The following is a 27,209-nucleotide window of genomic DNA, read 5'->3' as shown; positions in this document are numbered from 1 at the left end:
TCACAGTAATTTACTTAACTGTTTTGTCACAATCTTAAAACTGTTCAAAGGTTTTGTTAAGTTAGCGAGATTTGTCCTTCCAAGGCTACCGTACCAAAACAGGAAATGTTTTAATACAAAGTGTAACCTGGAAAGCTAGCTCTGCGATGGTGTCAAGGTTTGTTCCATGTCGCGCATTTAATAAAAAAAAAAAAACAGCAGCAGAATAAATCTTGTTATTATAGTTTGTTTTGTGTCTTTGTAATTAGATGGTACAGAGTGTGTTCCGGTCTGGTTTTCTGGTGCGGGTCTGTCACACCGTGCTAACCTGGGTCATAACTCTGATTCTATTCCTGCACAACACCGGTAAGATCATTTCACTTGTCCCGGTTTAAAAGTTAAGGTTTATGAAAGCAAATTTTAAATTCAAATAATTAACTGTTTCCAGTAAAAAAAATATATTCATTTTTTATTGTTAATTAGATGTTGATTTATATTGGTACCTTAAGGGCTTTTTTTTTTTCTCTAAACAAGAAATAATGTTTCGGTCTCTTTGCAAATTTGATCACACTACTACAGTACAGTACAACGGATGAACTTAAGTTATAAACTAGAAAAAGAATCATGTTTTTGTCTCTTTGACCTGTTATTCACAGTCTGCAACTACCAGAAACTGAATGCTGAGATTGTGTTGAGGATGGAGCCCTAGAATAGAAAAGAAAAGAAATACACTTACTTTTCCAGAATGGGAAAATTCTGGCAAAAGCACCTGAAAACATCGAAATGATGCCCAAGAGTAGATAAATGTACCCTAAATGCACCAGGGAGCGTTATCACATATCCTTCCTCCCAGCAGCTGGAAGACTTTATAACCACCACTGTTCCTTATACCCTCAATAAATTGGTAAATTCATGCTGATTTTGCACAGTTTCCATCTTAGTCAGTTAATAACATGCTACTGTTATGTTGCACATCTCTAAAGTTGCTGCTATTTTCAAATATCCATTACTGTAAACATGTCCATAGCTGCATATTGGTTATTTATTCTCCAGGTGCCCAGTATTTATATTAAACATTTTACAGTACAGTGTTTTATTTTTTTTAACTCTTCGCTATTATGTTATCTTTATACATTTTTCTAAGGTCCACATTTGTGTGACCATTTTTTTCCCATATTTTTTTTGCTGCTGTAACACCAGAATTTCCCCATTGTGGCACAATAAAGGGATTTTCTATTCTATTCTATTCTATTCTATTATATTATATTATATTATATTATATTATATTATATTATATTATGAATACAAAGCTGATTCAAGTTTTAAGTTTAAACTTATCAGAAAGGTGGAAAAAGAATTGGAATTATTAAAGATAATAAGGCATATTTAAATAAAAAGTAAATTTCAAGTTAAATAATAAAAAATACAGAAATCTCTTCACAAAACATTGCAAAAAGCTAAAGAAATGAAACTACGTTATGTATTATTGTACAAAAAAAAACACACTCTCATAGAGGCTACAAGTGTGCAAGTGGACTAAATGAGACTTAATTAGACTTTATAACATTTGGAGCAAACAGTTTATGCCAGATAGTTGTATAAAACTGAGTCGTTAACATGTCGATAGAAAGAAATCATCATGGGAAGTTTAATACTCGTATCCAAATCCACCTAAATGAAAAGACAAGCTGTAAAGGAGGCTTTACAAGAACTTTCGTGTCTGAAATGCCGACTGATTTCAGGTGTGAACTCAGTGAGACTGAATGCTAGAACTATATCAAAAGAGGCTTCAGTAATAATATAGAGGCTGTCACATGGTTTTGTCTTTGCTTTTTATTCGGCTACTCTGTTTTCCACCTGACCTGCACATATGTCTGGTGATGCGTGACAGTTTATAAAGGATTTATCAAAGTCGGTTTTATGCATGGGAAAAAAACTTGTTTTTTAACAGCAGTTTTAACACTTAACAATCTGAATCAGCTTCAGACACCAAGCTTGTTCACAATAGACAAGGATTTGAACGGTTTTGCTTTTAATGCATACATTTTCAGAGTAGTAAGTAAGTGTATAAAATTTTAATTTTATTTTTGTGTATGTATGTAAACCATGTTTTTACAAAAATTAGAAGACTATTTTTTTATTGGTAAAAATATATATGATTTTGATGTATTTACTTTTACTGTTAGATGTTCATCAGATTGACAGAAACTGTCTCTGTAGCTGCTGGTCTTTAGTGAACAGAGCTCTAAAGCTTCAACATAAAGGTAAAACTGTAAACAGTTTATGAGCAGGATGTGTGGGGTCTGCAGAGATTGACTGTCTTTTCCAGACCCTAAACGTGTTTGTTTGGACAAGCAAGTTTGTTGTAGTTTGCACATGTCCTATTTTGTAGAGGAGCCAATCCGCGTAGCAATAGATGTGCATAGGAAAAGCAATGGCAGCCTGAGGATAAATGCGCTGCATATATGTACACTGGAGTTATCATAACCTGGTCAATACAAAGTCTATTACATGATCATGACCTCTAAGCAGAACCCTTAAATCAAAACTATGCAAGGTTAAACTATAACATCTCTCTACCTTTAAACAAACTGCTTTATTTCCGGGGTTCTGAATATTTCCTGTGTGCAGATTTACGGAGATGTGAGGAGCAAGGAGACCTGCTGCTGCCAGGTCTCTTCTTCCTCCTGGTTCTGCTGTCGGTGCTTTTATACTTCACCGTCTCCTTAATGGATCCGGGATTTGTTCTTGCTGACCCAGTAAAGGTGAGGATGAGTTAAAAGATAGAAATCTACAAAACAAGACTTCTATTAGACCTAACATGTTTAGTGAGGGGCAAGTTTTTCCTTTTAATCATAGAAAAGGAATCAGCAAGGATATAAGTAGTGTTAGCTGATGGAGGCACAGTTTATCAGGTGAAGGTTCACGGTGGGTGTGAGCGCTGGCCGCTGCTCTGACCCACATCTGTCTGTTTCTACGTAGGGAGGTCAAGGTTCAGATGAAGAAATGGAGTCGATGATCCCTCAGTCGTCGACCCCTCGACTGCGGCGCTGTGGGTACTGCCTGCTGCAGGTAACCAGCCTCCGCAGGCCTCCGTTCACCCAGCTCCTCTTAAAGCTTCCTGTCAAACTAATCCAATTTTCTCTAAAGTCTTGTTGGTTTATAGTTTTTCAGGCTTTGTTCTATAGAAACTGAACATTTAGAAGAACTTTACCTTTTTTGGTTTAACAGATTAGAAATAATAATTTTGTCCTTTTATTTGGGTGAATATGGAAAATCTGAAAGATGTTTGACAAACAGAAAGCAGAATATTGGCTCCAAACAGTGTGATTTTCAAGGAGAAAACAAGGCTGAAGTTTTTCAGGTTTATGGTCAGCTGGAGGAAGATGCATCTTTCAGGTCCTGTTTCAGGTCTTGGTTGACCTCTTTATATCTCACACTCATTCTTTACCCTCCGTCCATCCAATTATACCACGTTTGAACTGAATGATATGCTGCTTCCAGCTTAAATAAACACTCTCTACCTCAGAGGACGGCTCATGCTGCAGTGGGAATTATCACATTGAATAGAATGTCCTCTATTTATTAAACTGGATAGAATATTGTAGACCAGGGGGAACCAATTAAAAATCATTGGGGTCCGAATAAATAAAATCAATACCAGAAAAGGTCTGGGCACATTTTTAATTATAATCAGTTACTTTAAACAGAATTTAACACTGAAATAAAATGAAGTTTTTATGCATCCATGTTATACATTGACTTATTAAATAAAAACATATTTTAAAAAATTTAAAATTTGTTTTGCGTTTTGAAATCTAAAGTGTTTTTTTAAGTAGAGAACAAAAATCTTGCAGTTTGGTATATAGACAATTTCCTGATTCACATAATTTATAAAACACCTGAACTTACCGCTTGTCTTTTTTCTGGCTTAATGAGAGCAGTGGGCTTTATGCTGCCCTGCAAGGCTTTAAACCTGGGTTTGAATGGAGACAAAGCCATTCTAAAGCACATATCAGGTTGGGTCCGGATTAGCCAGCAGGTGGGTCCGCTAATCCGTGACATCTGATGTAGACAGTCTGTATGAACCAGTGGTCATCTATTATTCAACCTAAAGACCAGTAGATGTTCTTAAAAAGCAGACATTTCTTTATCATCCAGGATTAAAACTAAATGACATATTTTTTTTACTTGCAGTGTAGTTCTGGTCAGAACTTTGAGAGCCATTTTATATAATACTACTTTTATACTGACCCATTACCCTCAATTAACCTAATTTAAAACCTGGCCGGGACCGCACGGACCAATAAATGATAAAGTGCGACCCAACCCATGATCACAAAGTGTACACATAGCCGCTTCAGCCACGGCAGATGTTATCATCCCATTGAATGGCTGTTATTAGCGGTTATCAGTCCCATAGAATGGCTTCAGAATGCCTCCTACCTGCCAGTAGGCTGAGTAGGGTGTTATCACCCAATGAATCCTAACCCTAAGGTAATTCCTTTTTAATCACGGAATTAATCAATCTATTTATGTGTAATCTGAAAATATTTTTTATCAATTAATAGTTCTAATTAATTTATAGTTCTTCATGTATTGTAAAAAAAAAAAAAAAAAAAAAAAAAGTTTATCAGCTCATATCGAACAACCCCTCCCAAAAGAATCTCATATCCTGTCAGCTGAGTTGTTTTAAAACACCACATTAAATCGGTGTGACTGAAACATATGGAATTCACTCAAAGTAAAACTTTAAAACGCATAAAAAAAAAAAAAGAAGATAGGCTGTAAATAAAGTAGATAAAAAGTATAAAGTAGGTAAATAGAAAGTGAGACTTAAGGTTTTAGACGTGACCAAAACCATAATCAACGATAAGCTGCATTTTATCAGCCGTACGGAACTTGCTAGAAGGTAGAGGAGGTGCAGCTTGGAGCCTTTCTATGGGACTGATAACCACTAATAACGGCCATTTAATGGTTAATCACACAGGCAGAAAAGAACATTGAGTCACACTGACATCCACAGCTGTAAATTGGCCGAAGGAAGAATGTTTGCCTCGTTGCTTGAAATAATACTGTTATCTTAAGATTTAGAATTAATAAATAAGAAAATATAACTAAGTTTTATTAATGCTGTTAACTCTATGCTACCCACATTTTGTTCATATACACCCGTGCCTGTGAAATAATGTTTTTTTTCTACCCGTAGTGTATGTTTTATATGAGTACCTGCAAGATATCAGCGGGTACCTGACCCGGTGCAGCACTTTGGGTTTTGAACACTTTTCTATATTGCGTAAGGCTCCACTGAGCAATAGAGTGGCTATAATCTTGAAAGTGTAAAGAACATTATTGCAGCATAAAGTGCCCAAGAACCAGGGTTTCCCAGTAAGGTTTCAGACAGAGGGTGGGGTGGGGGACAAGAAAAGAATCAGCAGAAGAGTAGTTAAATAGTCATAAGGTTACTTTTATAGAGCCACAGAAACACTTTGAGGTGGCAGGTATACTTGTTTAAAAGAAAACAAGATGGATGCTCATCACGCAAGACTCCACTGCTGAAGAAAAAACACATCATATTGGAGGTTGACCAAAAACATGAAGACCAGTCTGTGAATTTGATATGAGACCAGGACTCAGTGTTTGAACATCAATGCTAAATGTCCAGTTCACATCATCCTGAAGATATCATCCCCATGCTAAGGTTAATGTGAAGATGGATGCAGCTAAGTCTGAGGCAATACAGGTAGAAACAGCTTTAGAGGCTGAAAAAATACAATATTTCAAAAGTTGTGTTACACAGAAGCTCTGCATCAAACTAAGTTTTAATCTCAAGATACTAAAAAGGTGGTAGAGATCAAACACCTGCAGCTGGATCTTGATCTGCAGTGAAACCTGCTTTTGCAGAGTGGCTGAATACAGATGCACTGCACACTTTCTAGATTTTTGTTGGTCCACATTTATCCACATGCACAACTTTCTTTCTTCATCACAGTTAGTAGTTCCTGGCATTGGACTCTTAATAAAACCAAACAGAGGTTCTAAGGTTTGTGATTGTAATGTGACAGAATGTGGAAAACTGCTGGGTTTTTCACCAGCAGTTGTGTTTTAGAATATAATTATTTGTAACTATCCTCATAAGTGACAAACAGTGTCTAAACTTTGAGGAAAAAAGTGATAAACTTGAGAAATTAAGAATTCCTCCTCCTGTTTGTGTCCTGAGCAGCAGCCAATGAGAGCCAAGCATTGTCAGACGTGCAAACGCTGCGTGCGACGCTTCGACCATCACTGCCCCTGGATCGAAAACTGCGTCGGGGAGAGGAACCACCGCTGGTTTGTGGTCTACCTGCTGGTGCAGCTGCTGGTCCTGCTGTGGGCTCTTCATATCGCTCTGTATGTCTACTCAAACCTGCGCTTCTTTAAGAGAAAACACCTTATCTGCGAGAGGGGAAAAAGCGTGGCCTCAGTTTGCCCTGTAGTCAGAAGACAGGGAAGATGCATCATGTGGTGCCAGCGCACTCTGCTCCTTTAAGCTTTATCTCTGTTGCGTCTCACTGAGTTAGGTAACCCATGCTGACCTTTAGAGGGAGCCGGTTGTGTAAGAGGGAGCTGTAATGAACATTCAGGTGATCCTTATGTCAGAGATCAAATGTGAAACCTTTTAGCTGAGCGATGGTGACCAGAATAGCCTCACTCACATCAGAATTCAATCACATTTTCATCCTTTTAAACTTTGATTTCTTCAGTCTGCTGCCTCTTATTTCTACTGTCAGGACAAAACAGAATAGTTGCATGATTAAAAAAATATATATATATATTTCTTATTTAAATACGCTTAATATGTAAGGAGAAAATTGTAGGATTTAAAAAGGCTAATTTGAAAAAAAAAAGAAGGTATTTTTAAAGGCATTAATTGGAGAATATGAGTGCAAGTAGGTCAGGAGTTGCATAAAGTGAGGGCTTATCATCTTTTATGAACTCTCCAAGCTGATTCTATTGAGAAGGGCTTGAATCTGTAGACATTATTCATATCTGCAGAAAGCGTTTAAATACTTTATCAGATCTTATTCAGATCAATGGGAAATCGGATCATGGAGCCAGAGACAAAGGAGATCTGATTGCAGCCTGAGATGATGAGTTTAGCTGCAGCTGGAGACAGAGAAAGCCCTAACTGATACTCCAGCTAAATGCATTATGCAAGAAAAGGTAAACAACTGAGGTTATTATGGAAATAAGGTTATCTGCAGCTGGGATGTTAGATCTATGAGCCTAGATCAGTTATTCTAAAATCAGCAAACTCCAAATTTAAGAACTATGAACACAAACATTTAGATAGGGGCCTTTAAATGATCTGTTACTCATGGCATTAAAAAAGTTATAGTTTTATAAAGCAGTGTTTGTTTTACTGTGTTGTACGTTTCAGCTCGGGGATTTCTCCTGGTGTCACCTGGGAGCTGTGGTTCAGAGCGAATGCGTTTCTTCTGGCGGCGCTTGCCGTGGTCGGGGTTTTCTCCGGCGTCGTGCTGCTGCTCCTGGGCTGCCACCTCTACCTGGTGTCCATCAACTGCACCACCTGGGAGTTCATGTCCCGACACAGAATCTCATACCTGAAGAACTGCGGGAAGGAGGAGAACCCGTTCGACCGAGGCGTTTTCTGCAACCTGTGGGACTTTTTCTGCATCTGCAGGACGGTGATGTGGGAGCAGGTCTATCATAAACCTCCCCCAAACCCTGCCTGAACTCCACCCATTACAACGATGGACATGCTGATTCTTTAAAGCAAAATCTTATTGTCATACATTTTGCTTCAAAGGAGACAAACCCACGTTTTTATTTAAATGGTTGTGAAATAGTGAGTGTTTTTAAAGCAGAAAGTTTAGAACCAAATACTGGATCAGTTTCTTGTTGTCTGTTATTGTTGTTTCTGAAAATTGCCAAAGAACAGAAGCAGAAGAACTATTGCATTTTTTTTTATAAAGTATGGAGTGAGGTTTGTTCCATTATGGTTGCAAACAAAATACATGAATTCTAAACAGAAAAATAATCCAAATATTAAAGTTTGAAGAACTTATTTAAAAGATTTTAAGAATAACTGCTGGTTTTTTTTTTTTTTTAGATTTTAATTTTTATAGATTTTATACAATTTTAAATTTCGTTTTTCTTTTTATTGAGTTTTAGAAATGTCATTCTTTTCCAATTTAAGTTTTCAGATTACATTCTCTTCGCTTAATGCCTGATGCAAACACTCGCTCTTGACTAATAAAAATGTTGTTTCCAACATCCATACAATCCAATAGAAATGAGTCTTTGCTCCTGATGCCAGAAGAAAATCAACCCCAATTAGTGGGAAAAAATTTGATCTGTGAAATTAAATTTTATGTAAAATTATAAAAATAAAAAGCAAAGCTAATTTTAAAACCCTTTTCTCAAAGTCTTTATTTTGGTTTTGCATTAATTTCAAATATACATTTGCAAAACGTGTTCTTGGCTTGCAACAATTATGGAAAAGAGTTTACTCCATACTTAAGGCTCATACATAAACAGAACTGTTTTTATTTTTGTCTGATCCCCATACATAAATAAAAAGGGCTCAGAGACTGATCACAGATCCAAACTGATTAAAGGTGTGAAGTTTAATGTAAACTTAAGACCTTTTCCTGTATTTACAGTTGATTTCAGCTCACGTCATCACCGCCGCACAGCGTTAGACTGCAGCCATCAACACGCACAAGCACACGCACAAAGACCTGTTTGTACGGGCGTGTTGACGTGTGAACACTCCGGACGCTGTTTACATATTTATTACTGATCATATGTTTGTGACAAACACACATAACATTTTTTTTAAATGGTTTTTGGTTCTGCATGTTGACAGCCTTTGTTTTTTGTTTTTTTTTTCCCTATTTGTAGGGAAAATTTGTCCTCAAAATTATAAAATATAAGCCAAAAGCCACTCAGCATAATCAGAAATCATTACTCAGGTTTTGTGATTACCCACTAACCCACTAACACTAACTGCCTCAATGTCTGTAACTGCCTGTATATACTGATGTCAGTAATGTATTTCTAACTGTTTAACATGTTTTGGTGAAATCCTGTGCAGAAAAACAAAAGAAGTCAAAAATGTTATTACTGTACTGATTTGTTTTTATTTATTAAGGACATTAAAACACTTTTTTAAATTCGATATGCATGATATGTTAGAGGCATCTGTGCACACTGACATTCCTACACGGGATGCTTCACATAGACATTTACATACATTTCTGACAAACAGATCTAACATGTAATACTCAGCAGCAGCGGCAGTTTAATAAAGTGCTACAACATTTTGCTAAATGTCCTACAGCTTCCTAGTTCAGCTGAACAAAATACCTTCTTTCCCACCTTTCAGATGAAAAAAAAACATGTTGAGGTCTCAGTTTACTTCCAGATGTCCTTTAAGGACATCTGGAAAGGTTATTCTTTGTTTATGGGGGCTACTTCTCACAGTTTCTACAACCTTGATATGATTTTAAGCAAGTGAAATTTAGAAGCACAAAACTTAAATGTAAAAAAAAATAATGTATTAAAGTTTCTTATGTTACTTTTAAGTTTTTTAAACAATGATTAGGAACACAATCCTTATGTATTCCTGATAGTTCAGTGCGCTTTGTTTCCGACACTGATCTCTTATTTTGGCTCGTCTTAACCGATCCTCGATATTTACTCCCATTGTTTATTGCTTTTCTCTCTCCACTGACACGATAGAAATAGACACGATAGACAAGTTTGCATTTAAAGAAAAAAGAAACAAAAAATAACTCATGCACATATCCTCTGATGCTAATATAAACAACAAAAAAATGAGAAAAATGGGCCAGCCTGTGTATCAGTCCATCTCTGCTGTGATGGTGTGATTTCCTTAGATATCAAGATCAGTGGGTTTTACCTCCATTCAATCAACCTTCTGCACTAATTAAGCATCACGTTGATGGAAAAATAACCTGTTGGGAGTTTTAAACATTTCTTTTTAGGAGTTTTTAAAATTTATTTGAGGTTTTTAATGTTAGGGACGATAGATGGTGTCAACCCTGACGCCACAGGTGTGAAGGACAATGAAGGGTGAAATAATTAGAGCTTTTGTGTCAGAGAAAAATGAATTATTCATAATTTTACATTCATCATGAAAATGTAAAAACGAGCTAGTGTTAGATTATTGTTCTCTAACAATCTTTGATATATGGACTATATTCATTCTTATGTGTTTACATGTTACACCCAAAGGGAAACCAGATCAATCTGTTATGTTTTTTTTCCAATTTCAGTTACCATCCTGTTGTGTTTACTGAATATAGTGGCTCTAAGTTAAGTAAAATTAATTTTCACCTGACAGTAAAATGAGTTGTTTAAATCTTTTTAAGTTACTAAAACCTAAAAAGGAATATTATGTGTATTGTGTTTTAAAAAAATCATAAACTCATAATTCTCCCTCAAACATATACCCTTTAGCACCCCACATCTTATTGTTTTTGCCCTAATATTACCAACCCAAGCTCAGTAGGCCAATATTCCCCATGCAACAATGATAAGCAGACACTTAACTATGATCATGGCTATAGGCCTAGTAGATTATCTATGGCTTCTTTTATACTGCTAGGATCTCTAGTGCACAATTTAAGTCCTCTATAAGCAAAAATGACTGACATCCTGGAAGAGACTGATATGTTACCACAAGTCTTTGCTACAAGCAAGCGACTTGAAGACATGAACGTCGGGTTAAACTGTTCGTTTTGTCAAGGCAGTGAGCAAAGCCTTTCACAGTGATGCATAGAAACAGCAGAACAGAGGTTTTCCTAAAAGTTGTGTTATTATACGCGAATTAATAATAAGCAAAGGCCACAAAGCAAGCTATATCTGTTTTGAACACACAGGAGGCTTAAAGGCCTTGATTGGCTAGTTTGGTCTAAATAAAGTTGACTTATTTATTTACATTAGACATATAAATGGATACAGAGTAAATTTGTTGAAACTATGTAAAAGTTTGACAAACAAAATGTAGTTTTATCTCCTTAATCTATGTTAAATATTCTGTAGATCTAACAAGGGATTTATGGGAGTCTAAACAAGAATACTTACAGCTTGAACACTAAAATAAATATAGATTTATTTTTACCAGGCTATAATATTTTAAGAAATATACATTATAAATTTAACTTCTGGTTAGGTTGATTCTGGAGCGGTTATGAAGCATCAGTATCTTACAGTGAGAGTCTAGCTGACTGCTAGTCGGGCTAACACAGCGGTCTGCAACCTCAGCAGCCACAGGTGGCTCTTTATAACTTTGAAAAATAATAATAATCATAAAAAAAATTTATCTGTCTGAAATTTTTCTATGTTTTGAAGTAGTTTTCAAGTTAAAAACGATGTGCTTTTATTACGTAATGTCAACCCTAACCCCCAAAAAGACAATCTGTACTTTGAAACAGTAATTAGAAACAAGATGGTGGTTCTTTACAAATTTCCGGTGGTAAATCTTTTTCTTAAGTCATGTATTATGTTAAGCTATGAACAAGTTGTATTTTAGATGGACTGAAAACATCTAAAATAGCTACTTACAATCAATTTAACCGGTAGTCATTCATAGTCAAGGTACCAAGTACTTAAACCTGATATTCTGGTACATTTTCGAAGTTGTTGATGTAAGTGTCCTGGCTGTATATGTATAAATTGTATAAATAAATTTTTTTTTTTATCAGTTTGGTTTTTTACTTTCAAGGAGCCTGGTGTTTTTTAAACCTTTCTTTTTGAGTTCTTAAGGGTTTTAAAAATGAACTAAGTGTGTATTTAAAGGTGTTGTCATCGAGCCTAAAACCAACTGATTCATTTGTCAGATTCTCCAAGTTCTTGTTTAGAAATACAATTTTAAAAAGTAGGAAAAGAAATGGTATCCTCTATGTCTGCAAATAAATGTTATGCTACTGATCTGTTTTGGACTTTTTCCTTTAGTGGTTAAATGCTCATTGCAGAATGAAGATGTCAAACAAATCTTTAGTTCAATCTGTGTTTGATCTCAAAAGTTATTTCAAACTTATTTTGGTTTTATTAAATGAGAAATAAAAACAAAAAAAGGTTTACAAAAAAGCAATAAAAACAACACTGTAAAAAATTGAAATCTAAATAAATCATGTTTTTCTTGCAATAAGTGCATTTTTTCTTGAACTGAGGAGGTAAGTGAGACACTTTGCCAATGGAACTAGACAATTTATATTTAAAATAAGAAAAAACAACTGCCTTGTCCTTTTTCAAATGCATATTATCTGATTATCTTATTTTAAGAGTAAAAATACTAATTCCATTGGCAAATTATCTTATTTACCTACTCATATTAATGGTAAATGTGCTTAATTTAAGACATTTTTGCTAGTCCTCTATTTGTAGATCATTTTTGCAGTCAATTATCCTCATTGCACCAAAACATAGAACTTTCAGTTGGGAAAAAAAAAAAAAATTAAGATATGCAATAAAATATGAGACCGTTAAGTAGATTTACCATAGTGGCAGGACTATTGTCACATAAGGCCAGTTTAAAAAGACAGGATTTAAAAATATCCATTGACTGAATGCTCCGTAACTTAACACAAGGTGGACATCTCAAGAATTAAACAATGTCGTTTACAGAAAATAGCAGCAATAACGTGACAAAGAGATGGGAAAGTTGTTGTCTTTTTGATTCTAGGATTAAAAGTCAGATGAAAGTCTAACCCCCCCATCCCTCCCACCCCCACAGACGATCATGTCTACCATCACGTCCTCAGCTCCGTTAAAAATAACCCATTGTTTACCTAATTGACAGCTTCTTGTTGATTGCAGCATGACTGAGAACAGTCAGCGTTATTTTATTGAGAGCTTTGTCCTGTCTGTAAATGTTTGAGCTGCAGAAGACACCAAAGAAGTCTTTCATTCAAAGATACAGTCAAGACCGGGTCAGGAGATTATCTTTAACTGTCGGATCTAAAATGATTTAAAGATTAAAGTCCTGCTTGTCTAAACGGATCAATACCACTTTCTGCTACACTATGCTTATTGTGTTTTTATTTCAAACAGCTGTTCTGCTTTTATAATCAGTCACTGAGGTCTAAATGGTGTAACAATCAAGAGCAAAGAGGTTACAAGAGTCCAAAATGAGGCTTTGTAAAGGGCTGATGATGAAGAGGATTATTTTGACACCACTTTACTGTATTATTGACCAGCTAATACAGCACTAAAACAAATCATTACATCAGTGTTCTTGCAACTTCTACTACTGAAGGAAACACTGACTGATTATACTTGGCAACATGCATATTTGGTACTTGGTTGTTACCTGTCAAGGCGGATAGTGATACCCGCAAACTGGTTCTTATTTTGGCCACCGGGTTTCTTCAGTCCTTTGATCAACCATGTAAAGCACAGAAGTCAAAGTCTGCAAAAGCTTCCTGTTGCTCTGCTGAGAGGCTGAAGGGCTTGGAGGGCGGAGACAGGACCGGCTGGAGGCGAGTGAAGTCGCTGTCAAAGTTGCTGACATCTGTGGGCTCTTTGATCGACGGCACAAACGGCGGCTTTAACTTTTTGGCCATCAGGGCTTCCCAGTCGATAGTCTGCAGAGTTTCAAAAAGTCAAACTATATTAGACTTTTCCAGAAAAAAAAACTGAAATGGGTCAGAAAAACAAGCTTCAGTCCCAAAGGTCACAGCAACCAGCAGCTACAGTATGAAGACGGATGTGTTTATCAGAGGTTTGAAGTTCTCAGGTTAGTGTTGCTGTCAGACCTGGGATTTAAGATAGACAGCTTTTCCATTAAGACCATTTAACATGTCTTCTCAGCGTTTTAAAGTTTCATGGGTGAGCTTTTATTCACCTTCATTGATGTCCAGGGAAATAAAGTGATGTGATTTACCTCAAAGAATTTATCTCCTTTAACCTCGTTTGCGTCTCTCTCTCCAGCTCCCAGCCTTTTCAGAGGGTTCTTCTTCAACAGCTAAAAAACACAAAAAGGTTCCTTTGAGTTATTCTTAATTCAGTTGATGCACAATTATTCTAATGAAAGCACCAGGAAGCTCCTGTTGGTTGAAGGCAGGTGGATCTAGTTGGTGTTGCATGGATGAAGAGTCTGAACTAGAGGTGTAAGGCTACACAGCAATCCCACTTCTGTAGTAATTTGGCACATTTAGGATTTTCTTTTACTTTGGTTGGCAGAAAACTAAGAATATTATGCAGTTTATGAAATTATTTGGTCAAATCATTTCAAAAAAATAAAAAAGGGCCAAAAAAAAAACCGAACAAAAAACCCAATTTAAGGTTTTTTTAATTTTATTTAATAAAGTAGTATAATCAGTATAATTTAGCCAATGCCTGGATAAATGGTTTAGACAACAGCACTCATAAATACTCAGTGGTAAACTTTACAAATGATTAAATAAGACTCTTTTTGAGGTCAAAATGGATGCATAGAGGAGATAAACTGCTGTGTATTTGATAGTAGTTAGATATTAAATGATCAATATAAGAATGGATGTTTTAGAAACACAAAAAGGAAATAAAGCTTTACCCTCCAATTCCTTTTGTTTTTTAAATTAAATTAAAAAGAAAATAAACAATACAATTTTTATGTTTTTTTAATCGTCTCATGCATGAATTATGATAATGACTGATAAACTCAGTCAGGATTTTTTACAAAGTGCTTTTATACATCCTTAGGAATGTAAAACGAGGTTTGGGAAAAAAAGTGTTTTTCTAACTTTATTCTATAAAGAAATATTAATCTCTCCACTTAAGTGTACTTTTATGCATTTTATACAGTAAAAATAAAATCTATATACCAACAAAGTTATTTCATAGATGTAGTTGTAGTTTAGTTTTACAGTAGTAATATCGTATTCTGTTAGAATGGTGGTTCCTCTACCCCCATGTAGAAACAGAAATAGCTGAGGTTTTGGGTCTTTTTCCCCGTTTCAGCCATCTTGGTTTCCCTGACTTTTTTTCCCCCTTTGCTATTATAAACAAATGGGATTTTTCCGTATTGAATGATGAACTTTCTTTACTTGATTGGACTATATGCATAATTTCCCAAAATTGAATGCATATATAGAAAAATAACTAAATTTTTTTTATTTAATATTTGTCAGTCTCTCAGACAACAGGGATCACCTGGGCCCAATGTTCTCTGAACTGTTTAACACCAGGAAGTTTAGAACTGAGATAAGCGGCAGCACAGCTTCTAACACAATAAAAGTATTTTGCATAAGTTTATCTAGAAGGAATTACACAAGACTGACTTTTTTTATGTTATTACTGAATATTTTTTATCCTAGCTTCAAGTCATGGATAAAGTGGGTGTTGTTACAGATGAGTAGAGGTCAGCAAAAAAAAAAAAACGATAAAAGTCAATAATCAGTGACACACTGGGGGTGCATGAAGGAGGAAACCCGGATTAGTTATTATCCTTATTTAGTTTTATTGACTAAAGGTTAGGTGGAGACTGGGTGCCATCTGCTTAAAAGGCAAAGTGAGTTCTATTTTTTGGGTGTTTTCTGGAAATCAAAAAATGGTAAAGCTGATTTTACTCTCCCCTGATTAAAGCTACTTTAAATCTGATAATTAGTTAAAAAGTCCCCCAACTTTCTTTGAAACATTCTTCTCCTTTTATGAGCAAACATTTTCAACCTCATGGGATGGTTGGGTATTCAGAGGATCCTCTAAGTGTTTTATCTCAGGCCTGAAAAACTGAAATCGCTTCTGTTGAATTTTCAGTAGCATTTAACTGAAACTGTCTTGTGTCTCTTCCTGACCAAATACAATCTGTGGTTACCTTCTGCATGATGGAGACGGCATCAGCGGGAAGAGATGTTGGATACTGCACATCATCATTTACGATGCTGTCAAACACCTCCTCTTCATCTTCACCAGGAAAGGGAGACTAGCAGGAAGAGCAAAGCTACGTCAGGCAAACTGTACATGTTACAAATAATTAAATTGTAAAAATGTATTTTTTTTATTTTTCCTAGTTTAAAAAATATATATATATATCAGAAAGCAACAGATAGAGTAGCCTGGAGTACTGAACATATCCCACCAACCTCTCCGACAAGCATCTCATAAATGAGGACGCCCATCCCCCACCAGTCCACAGCTCGGCTGTAGGTGTCGTCTGTCAAGACTTCAGGGGCAAGAAACTCGGGAGTCCCACAGAAAGTGGAGGTCTGATCTCCGTGGCCCATCCCTGCAGGGATATCATTTAGATGTCCTACTAGTCCAGAGAGGATAGGTTCCTTCTTAAATTTTCAGTGAAAATAAGAAGAAAAATAAACTGTGATCATTTAAGAACCTCAACCTCAAGTCAGATGATGTTACCATGGCCAAAATCAAATACCTTAAAGAGAAAAGTTATTTATCGAGCCATCAGTTATTGGAATAATTGTCTACTTAATATACATGACCTGGATAGTAAAGTATCTTTTAATTATTACACAAGTATGCACTATATAAATTTGTCAGCAGTGAATTCAAATTTTTACTGTATGAAAGGGAGAATTAATGTAATAGATATGAATTTAATAACTTATTCTGAATGATTTCTGATGACAATAATGTCTACAATGTTTAATTGTTGATTTTTGTTTTGTCTTCTGGACCCCAGGAAGACTAGTCCCATTTTTGGTGGCAGCTAATGGGGATCTTTTTTAACAATAAACACATATAAGATTCCCTAAGAAAATGCACCAAAAACAAACAAATTCAAGGTATAGATATTTACCTTCTTTACAAAGTCCAAAGTCTGTTATTTTCACAAATCCCTCTGCATCCATCAGTATGTTGTCCAGCTTCAGATCTCTGCATAACCGAAGTATAAACGTTAAAAACAACCCCATGTTTTAGATGATGTGACTTCACGTTTGACCGGGGTAACATACCTGTAGATGATTTTATTCAAATGCAGGAACTCCAAACCAAGCAGGACACATGCTGAATAAAACCTGTGAAACAACGGTTTGTTCAAGTACAGAAAAAAAACTGAAATAGCAAAAATACACAAAAACAGGACAAGAGTCTTCAGGCTAAAGACAGGAAGATTTTGTGCAAACCGGGTCTGTGCTTCTGAGAAGACATCACTGTGGATGTGGATCATCAGGTCGCCGCCTGGTAAATACTCCATGACGAAACACACATGGTCAGATGTCTGGAAGCAGCCGTGAAGGTGGACCAGGAATGGGTGTCTGGAGGCGTTGATCATCTCAAAGATCCTCTTCTCGCTCATAAGGCTGCAAGATTAGTTCAAGCTCATTAAAACACAAATACCTGAGCTACAGTCAGGGCAGTGTTTAAAGCTAAATCCATTTCTGGCAGGTATTGAACTGTAAAAGTTATAGTTTTGCTTGGCATAATGATTGTTTCCCCAGTTTAAGAATTGGCTATAATTTATATAATTTTTCATGTTGTAAATATAGTATATATGGTTGTTTAATACATTTCAAGAGTGAAATGGTGACTGTAGGAACGATCTTAGAGATCATGTCTGAGGTTATAGAGCTATTCATAGTAAATATTTAATCATATTTGGTTATAATTGACTATAAACAGCTGATCATCTATTTATTCATCCATTTATTTTTCAATTTCTAGCTTCTTATGATGGAAAATTAAAGGTGTTCCCAATCCAGAAGTGATTAACATTCCTCCTCATGTCTTCTGGTTTTATCTTCAGGCCTTTGTCTTATTGGGACAGCGACAGAAAAACTCCACAGAGCCTCAGAGGCCTACTTTTCCATAGGAACTCATGGTATGGTTGTTTTTTTTTTATCATTACATTAAACATTAAATTACATTAAAAAGAACCAGCGGTGTTTTAGGGAATACTTTTTAAGGAGATGATTTGGACATTAGGAGGGGATCCTTAAAATCCAAATTGAGTCAATTGAATTTTAAGAAATATGAAGGACCTGGAATCTGATTATTCAGCTATAAGACACTTTTAAAAGATTAACGCTCAAATCTTGTCAAAGTTTTAAAACTCCCAAGGTAGCTACAGATTCACACTGTCTGTACAAATCAACAAGTGGCAAAAAGCTCATTTTTGTACTTGGAAAAAAGCATATTACCCGGTTACCAAAACTGAAATAGTGAAGAGAAGAACCTTTTCTAAATAAATGAACTTAGTTAAAGGAGCTAAAGGGGAAATCCATTTGCCCAGCCATGTTTAACAATGGAAAACCATTTACATTACTGTTTCTTCCTGTAGTTCATGCTGTTCTAGCACATTTACTGGAATAGCAATACTTTAAGCATTCCTGTTTTATTAACAAATAAGAACAAAATCAATTGGACAAATATATGTGAAGAAGTCCTAATATAAGTTTGGTTTTATTTAAGCAGATCCAGAACTTGTATCTGCCTAACTTCTGGGAATGCTCTGGATTAGCTATAAATGAGCTGCAGGAGGTGGTTGATGAAGGCAAGTTTTAAGGCTCTGAGTTTAAGTAGTTGGATCCATAACCTGATCTCTGGGGGAAGGGTAGTGCTGTGAAACTTATAAAAAAATAACTATTTATAGTTAACGGTTACTTCTCCCGAAAAGTATTAGTTAATAAGCTTCACTCACCTGTCCACTTCATCACGAGTCACAATGTCTCTTTTCTTCAAGGCTTTAATGGCGTACAGTCTTCCTGTCTTCTTGAACTCAGCCAGTAGCACCTGTTGAAGAAAAAAACAAACCACCTAAGGAAACATCTGGAAAGGAGGTTTCACTGAACTCAGAGGAAACAGGAGGCCCTGTTACCTTTCCAAAGTGTCCACGACCCAGAACTGAGGTATATCTAAAATCTTCAACCTTCATCCTTTAGAGAAAGGGCCATGTGGACAGAGAAGGACATGTCTCATATATTGATGCTTTATAAGGCGACATCTGCATGTAATGTCTGCTACATGTGACTGAATTTACTTCAGGGCAGAAACAAGCTGATCCTCACAATCCTCTGCAGTGTTTGGACTGGATGGACGGCGTATGGAAATCTGGAACAGAAAAACAAAACTTATACAAACCAACAAATAAAAAACAAATAAAGCTGTTTAATATTTAATCTTCTACTTGTAAAAATAATCTGTTTAATAAAGAAGATCTATAACGATCAACAGGTGGCCTTTCTTAATGCTGAGAAGATAAAAAAATGTTTTCTTACTTAAAGTTCCTCTTGTCAAATTCAGCAAACATGAAATAATTTTTAACACTCTAGGTTTGTCATGTTTTGCACCAGGATTTTAAAAACATACGAATAAGCTTTATTGGTCACTTTAATGCACACCAACAATGACTGAGATTTTCACCCCACTTTGTTCTTTATATAAAATGCATTTTAAAGTACATATAACATTGGTTGGAAGAGCGTTTTTTTGTTTATGTACAATACTTTAAAAAAACAGTGTTGAACTTATACAAACATTATCAATATGGACACTCCTGACCGTATAATCAAGCCATGCAGCCCTGATCATTCTATTTTTGGACCATTTTTTTTGCAATCTACAGACTCCACAGTCTTAAACAGGTGAACTTCCAGATGGTTCTGACTGCATTGGTGGACCAGCCTGTCAGGTATCATCTACAAACATTTAAAGTTTCACACGTGAGTCGGCTGAGGCGTTTGTGTTGAGGGGAAACAGAGGTGGGGAGAAAACGCAGCCCTGGGGGATGCCACTGTTCATGTTCTTACGTGGAAAAGGAAGCATTTAAAAAAAGGCACTTTTTTCTTTAAAAAAACTTAAGTTGATTGTCGGGTCGTTAAATTTATGAAATTCGAAGTAGTTTTCTCTTATGTTATTAAAAAAATACTGTGGGGAAGTTACAGAACCCTGTTAAACAGAATCAAACAAACATTTATATACCAGTTTGTCTTGCAGTGCAGGCACCGATGACGTTATTTCCTCTGTGGTGATGAGGCTGGGAGTGTTTTCTTGCTGCTCAATGCTGATGGAAGGCGACTGGTCCTCTGAGACGGTCAGTCTGATTAACGGAGTTTCTCTGAATAAACACATAAAGCAAAAACTTCTGATTTATAACCTCTGCATCATTATAAAATGCAAATAATATCATTTAGAGATTTCACCATAAATGCTTTATAAATGTAGTATAAGTTCATAAAACCCTTCAAAGTAGCTGGTCCTTAAAATACAATTCCACTCAGAAGTTTACATGCATTCATTGCAGCTGTTGGAACTTCAAGCTACATTCAACTTTCAACTATCCAGCTGGAGTTCAGAGTTCACGTGTTTTAAAGTAGTGCTGTATTCCAGAAACTTTGAGCAATGCACATGGGCTATCTGCAGCAATCCCAGTCAGACAAGCAGGATGAATAAATCAGGTATAATTCTAGATTTTAAATACGGTAACCCATTTATTGGTGGATTTGCAGGTTTGTTTTAGGTCATTGTCCTGAATCATCCAAAGGTGTTTGAGCTTAAGGTCTCCAACATGATTAGCAGACGTTCTCCTTCAAATGGTTCCACTGATTACAAGTCACCCATGTTCTGAGGCAAGAAAACAGCAAATTACCATCATGTTGAGCCAACTTTTGTCTCATTAGACCAAAGAATTTTTAATATTTATCATCTTGGTGATCATCAGTCCATTGAGGTCTTCATCAGCAGTGGTTTCCCCATGGATCTCCCATTTTTACCTAACTTCTTACTAACTGTGGGTGGGTCTTCTTCATGACCTCTGACCTTAACTGAGGCCTGCAGAGGCTCTGGGTTCATTTGTGACCTCCTAGATGAGATATTGACCCTCTTGGAGTATTTAAGGTCTACCAGCCACTTACTGTTCCATGTTTTCTCTTTTTCTGGATCACTTCTCTCCCTGGCATCCATTTTTCTTTGTAACTTTATTGAGAATAATTTATGTCGTTATCTTGTTTCTTATCTATTCTTGAATTTCTATTGAGACTTTCTATAATGCATGATGTGATACTTTAAGAGATTGTTGTCAGACAGATTGTGTTTATGGGATTTTTCTAATTTATTTTACGATCTGGAAGTAATCAGACCTGGGTGTTGGTATTGAATTACCACCAAAAAAAAAAGCCAAAAAATGAGGTAAATCACTGTTCATATTTACCCTCAGGGCAAAGTTGGTTATTTTTTACCCTATAAAATATAATCATCTAAAAAAAAAGATTTTGTATTTCTATAGATTTTTTTCATCTTGGTAAGGTTAGGTGTGTACTTTTTTATATAAATTAATTCGACCTAATACAAAAGGAAATTCAGCCAAAATCTGTAATATGATAATTATTTATTCAGAGCACAGTAGATTTTTTTTCATGTGTTTAATATTTTTCAGTAACATTTTGTTAGAGAGCTAAATTAAAATCAGGGGCGGAGCTAGATGGGTGGCGAATGGTGGCCTTTACCAATCAGTTGCCACCGCTGTGGCCATCCCTACCAGGTGATTTTTTTCATGAACCTGCCCTTTTTTTGAGTTTTTATTTACATTTTTATTTATGTCATTCTATGTTTCTTAGAAATTGTTTTTTTTTTTCATTTTGTGTCATTGTAGTTGTTTTCTAGTTATACGTGAGCAGTGTTGTATTTCTTGTGTTGCTCTCTGTTACCCCTTTGTGCCAGTCTACTTTCCCCTATCTTCTAGTTGCTTCTATCCACACCTGCTCCCTATCAGCTGATCACCCCAGTATTTGTTGAGTCTCCAATATACACTCTTCCTGTGTATTGTGCTGGTTTCTCGTTGTTGCTATGCTCCATGTGTATGGTTTCGTCTGACGTCTCCTGTTTTATGTTTTCCTGTAATTGTCCTTTGATTTTTGATTCTGTTGCCTGCTTTATTTCATTAAACCTGCAAGAATTCATCTCTGCCTCCTTCTACTCTGCTTTTGGGTCCACAACAACATCCACCAAACCTGAAGATTTATTGTTCCCATGTATACATAACTCTCTACCTGTGGAACAAGCAGTTCCCTTCTATAACAGAGGGTGGCATCAGTGATACTCTCAGGTGGAGCGTCCTAATTAACTAATTTGACACAATTAAAGCTCTTTTTAGAGCTAGTTTTTGTGTTCTATGCGAGAGAAGGCTAAAAAAAAGGTAAATCACTAAGCCAATTTAATGCGTGTATAATGTATATATAATATTAATCATAATCATAACTGATAATGGGATTGTGGATTTATTTCTTCCAGAAATATAGATAAAAAACCCTAATCCCCTTCTAAATGACTGTGCATACACAAGACCATGATACCCTATTGCATTGCATGAAAATATCTACTAAAAATACTAGTATTTTTTCTTTCTTTGAGGCCTTCCTCTCTTTCTCATGAACCAATAAGACCATTTGCTTCTTGCAGGTCTTCACCATTTTCAATGTTTAAAGTGAGAGAAAACTGCTGATGGTGATTTCTTTATGAAGGGCAGCCAAACTTGCAAAAATGTTTTAAAAGGATCAAGATGACTTTGAAATATGACATGATAATCTGTTAATCTGTGAGATAATCAAAGGGTGATGGGTGAAATTTTTGACAATGCTGCAGCTTCCAACCTTGGCAGCGAAGCTGTTGGTTCGGGCTTATTTTCCTTCGGATGCGGCGTGTTGTTTCCAATCAGGTCAGATGTTGTGGAGAGATGAGAACTGAAGGTGGTGAAGGAGCTATAATGAGGAAGGATGCTCATCATCAGATGACCCCATGTTGCAAAGTTCATGTTCATCTGAGCAGCTCGGAGGAAATTCTTTCCTGGAGGACATGAAAAAAAAACAACCACTAATGATACAAAAATGACAGAGAAGTCACATTAGATCTGTCCGTTTGTTTCTGCTACCTCTCTCTTTAGTGAAAATGCATCGCTGACGTCTGAGCTTTGGCTGCCGCTCCACCAAAGTGTCGATGAACTGAAACTGTCATCCAGAGGAAGCAGACATGTCATTCATATTCGTTTCATCTCGAGGTCAACATCAGGTTCTTGTCTGTTGAGATCTTATACCTGGATGTGAAGGAGGCCCTGCGGCTCCAGACTGAAGCCCAGGTTGTGATTTGTGTTCTCCATCACCTCCTCCAGTCGCAGGAGCTTGACTGCGCACATGGCCCTCTGGTGCCGCCAGAACACGCAAACCTCCAGCTCTCGAGACTAAAAGCAGATTTTCAACAGATGCACAAAGATTACCTGAATAACCAAGGGTTTGTAAGGAGGACATGAATATCTGCAAGACTGATTAAGACATGACGCTTTTATACAACTCTAAAAACATATTTTTAGATCTTATGAGGCTAAAACTGAACCTTTATGCATATTGGGGAGTGGTGGCCTAGTGGTTAGGGCATAGAGCTTGGAATCCTGAGGTTCTGAGTTCCAGCCCCACTCCCACAGACAGCCTCTCTGGCTCCCTGAGCAAAAGGCCCTCAAACGCCCCACAATGGCAGCCCACTGCTCCTAAAGGGGATCCATTAAATGCAGAGGTAAATTTCTCTAATGTGAGATCAATAAATTTTAATTATTGTTATTATTATTATATTCTCAGAACCCCAGATCTGCTTATTTTGCTGACATAACTACCAGAAAGCTGCAGGTGTAAGACTGACACCTGCTGGTCTTGAATATAATTGCAACAATTTAGCACCCAGAAAGAAAAGCTGTACAGTAGCTCCCCCTGCTGGTTTACAATGTATCAGGGACATTTGGTGAAACATTGAAGCCCAGAACCCCAGGGGCCAGGTAGGCACCCTTTTCTTAAATTTCTGTTTAAATGCAGTAAGGGTTTAGTGAATGCTGAATATAAATACTTATTGGTCAGTACTAAGTTCATTTCTGAGAGTAAATCAAATGGAGCAGTTCTGTAATTGCTCCAGGAGCTACAGTTAAATGCATCTAACGCATCAGTTTGTTAGACTGGTGCTGTTTGTTGGGATTGTGAAGACTTTCCCTCCATTTATTTCTGTGTCTACTTTAGTTTTAATCCCACCGCGATGTGTCTGGAAAACTGATCCCAACCCCTCCTCAGCAATCAACACCTTTTTATGGGGAGAAGAAGCAGCTATACTTTGACCTCCTCCAGAGGAAGAAATTCATGGTTCTCCACTGGAAAAATGTGGGAAATGTCCTTCTAGTAGCTTAAATAAATGGATTCAAGTATATTAATAATAAACAAATGGGGATTAAAGACCAAAACCTGGACAAATACAGCTAATATTAGCTTCTTCTGTAGGGTGTGCCCTAAAGAAGCTCCACAGCTTTTGTGGTTATAACAATAAACTGGACAGAAATAATTAGGATTCCATAAAACATCTTTTATGTTTTTGCTTTTCTCTTATAAAGCCTGCTATTATGATCCTGTTTTCACATCAGACTCACATTTGTCACAAGTTTTGTCACACGCCTTTAAACCTCGGTGATGAATAAAGAAGTAAATAAGCATAAAGTTTCAAGCTGAGCTACTGAGATATATCTTCGTGAGGGAAAGTAGCTCTTTATGGCTGGTCCTTGCAAACAGCTGAAGGTACGAATCTAATAGTCTGTGTCCAGGATGTGTGGGATCTGAAGAGATCTCATCTACCTTTGATCTGTTTAAGTCCTGGTTAGACTTTGCAAGTTGGCCCTGTCCTGTTTTGTGGATGATGCTGGTGCTGCATCATGCCCTTATTCTCTACATCACCAAGACATGCTGAAATAATTAGTATCAGCAATACATGCTAAAAGTGTTCAGCATTTATGAAACCAGTAACAGAAACTAGAAAGTATTCTGATCTCCTGCCATTCTTCTTTTAAAACAAAATCATTAAATTAAGAACACAGAAAATTCTGGTTGATGTGGGTGGAAAGGAAATAAACAAGCAGGAGAAATGAGACATACTGTAAACACTGGGAGCTGCAGAAGGGCTGAGAAATATCTGGTTTCTGTGTTGTTGTTTTTTTTAAATTATTTTGTCACAAAAGAGACACAGATCTGGCTTTATAAATCACCGTTGGCATTTTTGACATTTGCCATCGAAAAGGCGCCAACTTACAACCGGTGAGGTAACTTTTTTCAGAGGGTGTCCCAGATATGACAATGTTCCTCTGATAGAAAGTAAAAACTGTGATAGATCAAAGAGGCAGCCTGAGTTATTTTTAGTCTGTAACAGGAGACACTGCATAACATTCCTCTGTTTATTTAAAAACCTCTGCTGGTATGTTAACCGAGTGAATCATTCATTAAAACAGTATAATATGGGAGGAGTGTGGATGAAACAAGCCGGAAACAAACCCTGAATGCTTTCCATTTCCCAAGATCTTTAACTCCATATCTGTTCAGCTGTGCAAATGCACCTGTAAGTATGTTAAAGCCATTAGCACTGCAGGCGGATATGAAGGACTGTTAGGCTGCCTTGTAAAAGCTGAGGTAATAAGAATAGGCTTGTTAAACGGTTCATTCCTTTGTTTTTTCCTCTAAGTTACACACAATAATTCTCAAATTATGGAAAATCAAATGCTGAGTAGTTGAAAGATGTTCATTTTGTTTTTTGCTAATTGCCTTGGATCCATATTTATTTGGTCAGATTTCAGAACTGAATTTGCTCACAGTTTTCACTCCCAAACATTTGGCTGTGTTTTTTAGATCATAACTCTCTAGTTGTACCACAGGGTTATGTGATTGGCCCAGTGCAATTGATGCAAGTTTGGCTAAAATTATTACATAAAAGGTGGATTAACTTCTAATATTGTGCTGTTTTTTTCTCAGCTATATTTATCCAGAAGTAAAGGTGAATTTCAGCCGTTATTTAGAGTAAAGCATCTTTAGGGACAGAAAGGGGGCTGCTCAGTGGTTCTGGGGCAGATGGTTTTGGGTTCGATTCCCGGCCCGGGGTCTTTCTGCATGGAGTTTGCATGTTCTCCCCGAGCATGCGTGGGTTCTCTCCAGGTACTCCAGCTTCCTCCCACAGTCCAAAACCATGCCTGTTAGGTTAAATGGCTTCACTAAATGTTCCTTAGGTGTGAGCGTGCGTGAATGTCAATGTTTGTCTCTGTGTTGCACTGTGATGGACTGGCGACCTGTCCAGGGTGTACCCTGCCTCTCACCAGTAGACAGCTGGAGATAGGCACCAGCACCCCTCACGACCCCAGCTGGGATCAAGCGTGACGGAAAATGGATGGATGGATGGATGGGAACAAAAAGGCTCTGTAATAAAATAACAGATAACCTCTAATATTACTTTGAGGAAACGTCATATTTTCTCACTCTGGACTGGAATAGGTTAGGCTCTAATTCCTATTCCTCCATGTGCAAATTTGGCAACTTTAATACCAATACCATACCACCAACTATTAATTAATTAATCAATCAATTAAAACCTATGGTACGAGAGTAATGCTGACAATAGAGTCTATACATTTCTTAATTCTAAAAAGTGATTTTTTTAACAAATTGAAGTTAAAACTATCCATGTCCCAGCATGTTTTCTCTGTGGGTAGTGGTTCTGTAGGTCTATGTTTCTATTAAGTTTATTTCTAACAAAAGGCATGACACTTTCAAATTAGTTTGGTTACCCAGAGACCTGAACTCACTGAAATAAAGAAATAGTCCTTTTTATCTTTGCATTATTTTGATCATTTCTGAAGAAATACAACCATCAAAACTTGCAATGTTTTTTCTGGTAAGATTGAAATATAAGAACTGTGTATTTACAAGCCGGAAATGTAATGTCATTGAAATAGTTTGTATGAAGACGCGTCTTGTGTTTGGATAAACTTTTTTCTATAATTTCACAAACAAGTTCAGTTACATATAATCCATCCATCCATTATCTGACACGCTTAATCCCAATTGGGGTTTTGAGGGGTGTTGGTGCCTATCTCCAGCTGTCTACTGGCGAGAGGCGGGGTACACCCTAGACAGGTTGCCAGTCCATCGCAGCAGTTACATATCAGAAAGTTCTTAATCCATAGAAATGGTAAAATCCTGCCACCTGCTGCTATAAAACGCTACCTGCAGTCTGTTTATATGAACTCCATGGGCTCTTTTAGGGCTTTATAAAATCCAAATCCTGCTCTTTTTTTTACCTTCATAGCTTGTTCTTTTGTTAATTTTATATTTTTCAACATAGACCTAATTTTCATCAGCATCAGATTAAAGAGAAATGATGAGAATGATAAGTTTGCATCACGATAAAATAAAATTAAAATGCATTAATCTTGATCCATGTCTATGTCAGATAGGATCAAGATTCAAACAGGGCAAAAA

At 36.6% G+C, this 27,209-nt stretch overlaps 2 protein-coding genes across 3 annotated transcripts in view; one reads left to right on the top strand and one right to left on the bottom strand.

Annotated features, from left to right (window-relative positions):
* The first annotated feature begins 92 nt into the window (after positions 1 to 92).
* Positions 93 to 8,095, top strand: LOC107084002 (probable palmitoyltransferase ZDHHC12). Its single transcript, XM_015373628.1, has 6 exons — positions 93 to 157; positions 249 to 345; positions 2,611 to 2,744; positions 2,962 to 3,051; positions 6,203 to 6,369; positions 7,400 to 8,095. Exons 2-6 carry the CDS (start codon positions 249 to 251, stop codon positions 7,713 to 7,715), a joined length of 804 nt encoding a protein of 267 aa, XP_015229114.1. The 5' UTR covers positions 93 to 157; the 3' UTR covers positions 7,716 to 8,095.
* A 4,647-nt stretch (positions 8,096 to 12,742) lies between these two features.
* The window catches only part of LOC107083982 (serine/threonine-protein kinase N2-like), a 26,932-nt gene continuing 12,465 nt past the window's right edge, over positions 12,743 to 27,209 (bottom strand). For both annotated transcript variants that reach the window (XM_015373601.1, XM_015373602.1), the window contains exons 7-20: positions 22,979 to 23,122; positions 22,817 to 22,892; positions 22,539 to 22,731; positions 19,873 to 20,008; positions 18,932 to 19,002; positions 18,770 to 18,827; positions 18,593 to 18,684; positions 17,079 to 17,255; positions 16,908 to 16,970; positions 16,751 to 16,827; positions 16,074 to 16,216; positions 15,806 to 15,913; positions 13,895 to 13,975; positions 12,743 to 13,595 (exon numbers count right to left, since the gene is read on the bottom strand). In XM_015373601.1, the coding sequence (XP_015229087.1) occupies positions 13,392 to 13,595; positions 13,895 to 13,975; positions 15,806 to 15,913; positions 16,074 to 16,216; positions 16,751 to 16,827; positions 16,908 to 16,970; positions 17,079 to 17,255; positions 18,593 to 18,684; positions 18,770 to 18,827; positions 18,932 to 19,002; positions 19,873 to 20,008; positions 22,539 to 22,731; positions 22,817 to 22,892; positions 22,979 to 23,122 (1,623 nt within the window). In that variant the 3' untranslated portion in view covers positions 12,743 to 13,391. The remainder of the gene's footprint in view (positions 13,596 to 13,894; positions 13,976 to 15,805; positions 15,914 to 16,073; positions 16,217 to 16,750; positions 16,828 to 16,907; positions 16,971 to 17,078; positions 17,256 to 18,592; positions 18,685 to 18,769; positions 18,828 to 18,931; positions 19,003 to 19,872; positions 20,009 to 22,538; positions 22,732 to 22,816; positions 22,893 to 22,978; positions 23,123 to 27,209) is intronic.

Source organism: Cyprinodon variegatus, unplaced genomic scaffold (genome assembly GCF_000732505.1).
Source record: "Cyprinodon variegatus isolate N-32 unplaced genomic scaffold, C_variegatus-1.0 Scaffold89, whole genome shotgun sequence".
Lineage (NCBI taxonomy): Eukaryota > Metazoa > Chordata > Actinopteri > Cyprinodontiformes > Cyprinodontidae > Cyprinodon > Cyprinodon variegatus.
The sequence above is the reverse complement of the archived record's forward strand: the minus strand, read 5'-3'. Positions and strand labels throughout refer to the sequence as shown.

Coding starts and splice junctions, on each gene's coding strand:
- LOC107084002 (XM_015373628.1), top strand. CDS start 249: ATGGTACAGAGTGTGTTCCGGTCTGGTTTTCTGGTGCGGGTCTGTCAC. Junction 346..2,610: donor TCTATTCCTGCACAACACCG/GTAAGATCATTT, acceptor TCCTGTGTGCAG/ATTTACGGAGATGTGAGGAG. Junction 3,052..6,202: donor GTGGGTACTGCCTGCTGCAG/GTAACCAGCCTC, acceptor TGTCCTGAGCAG/CAGCCAATGAGAGCCAAGCA.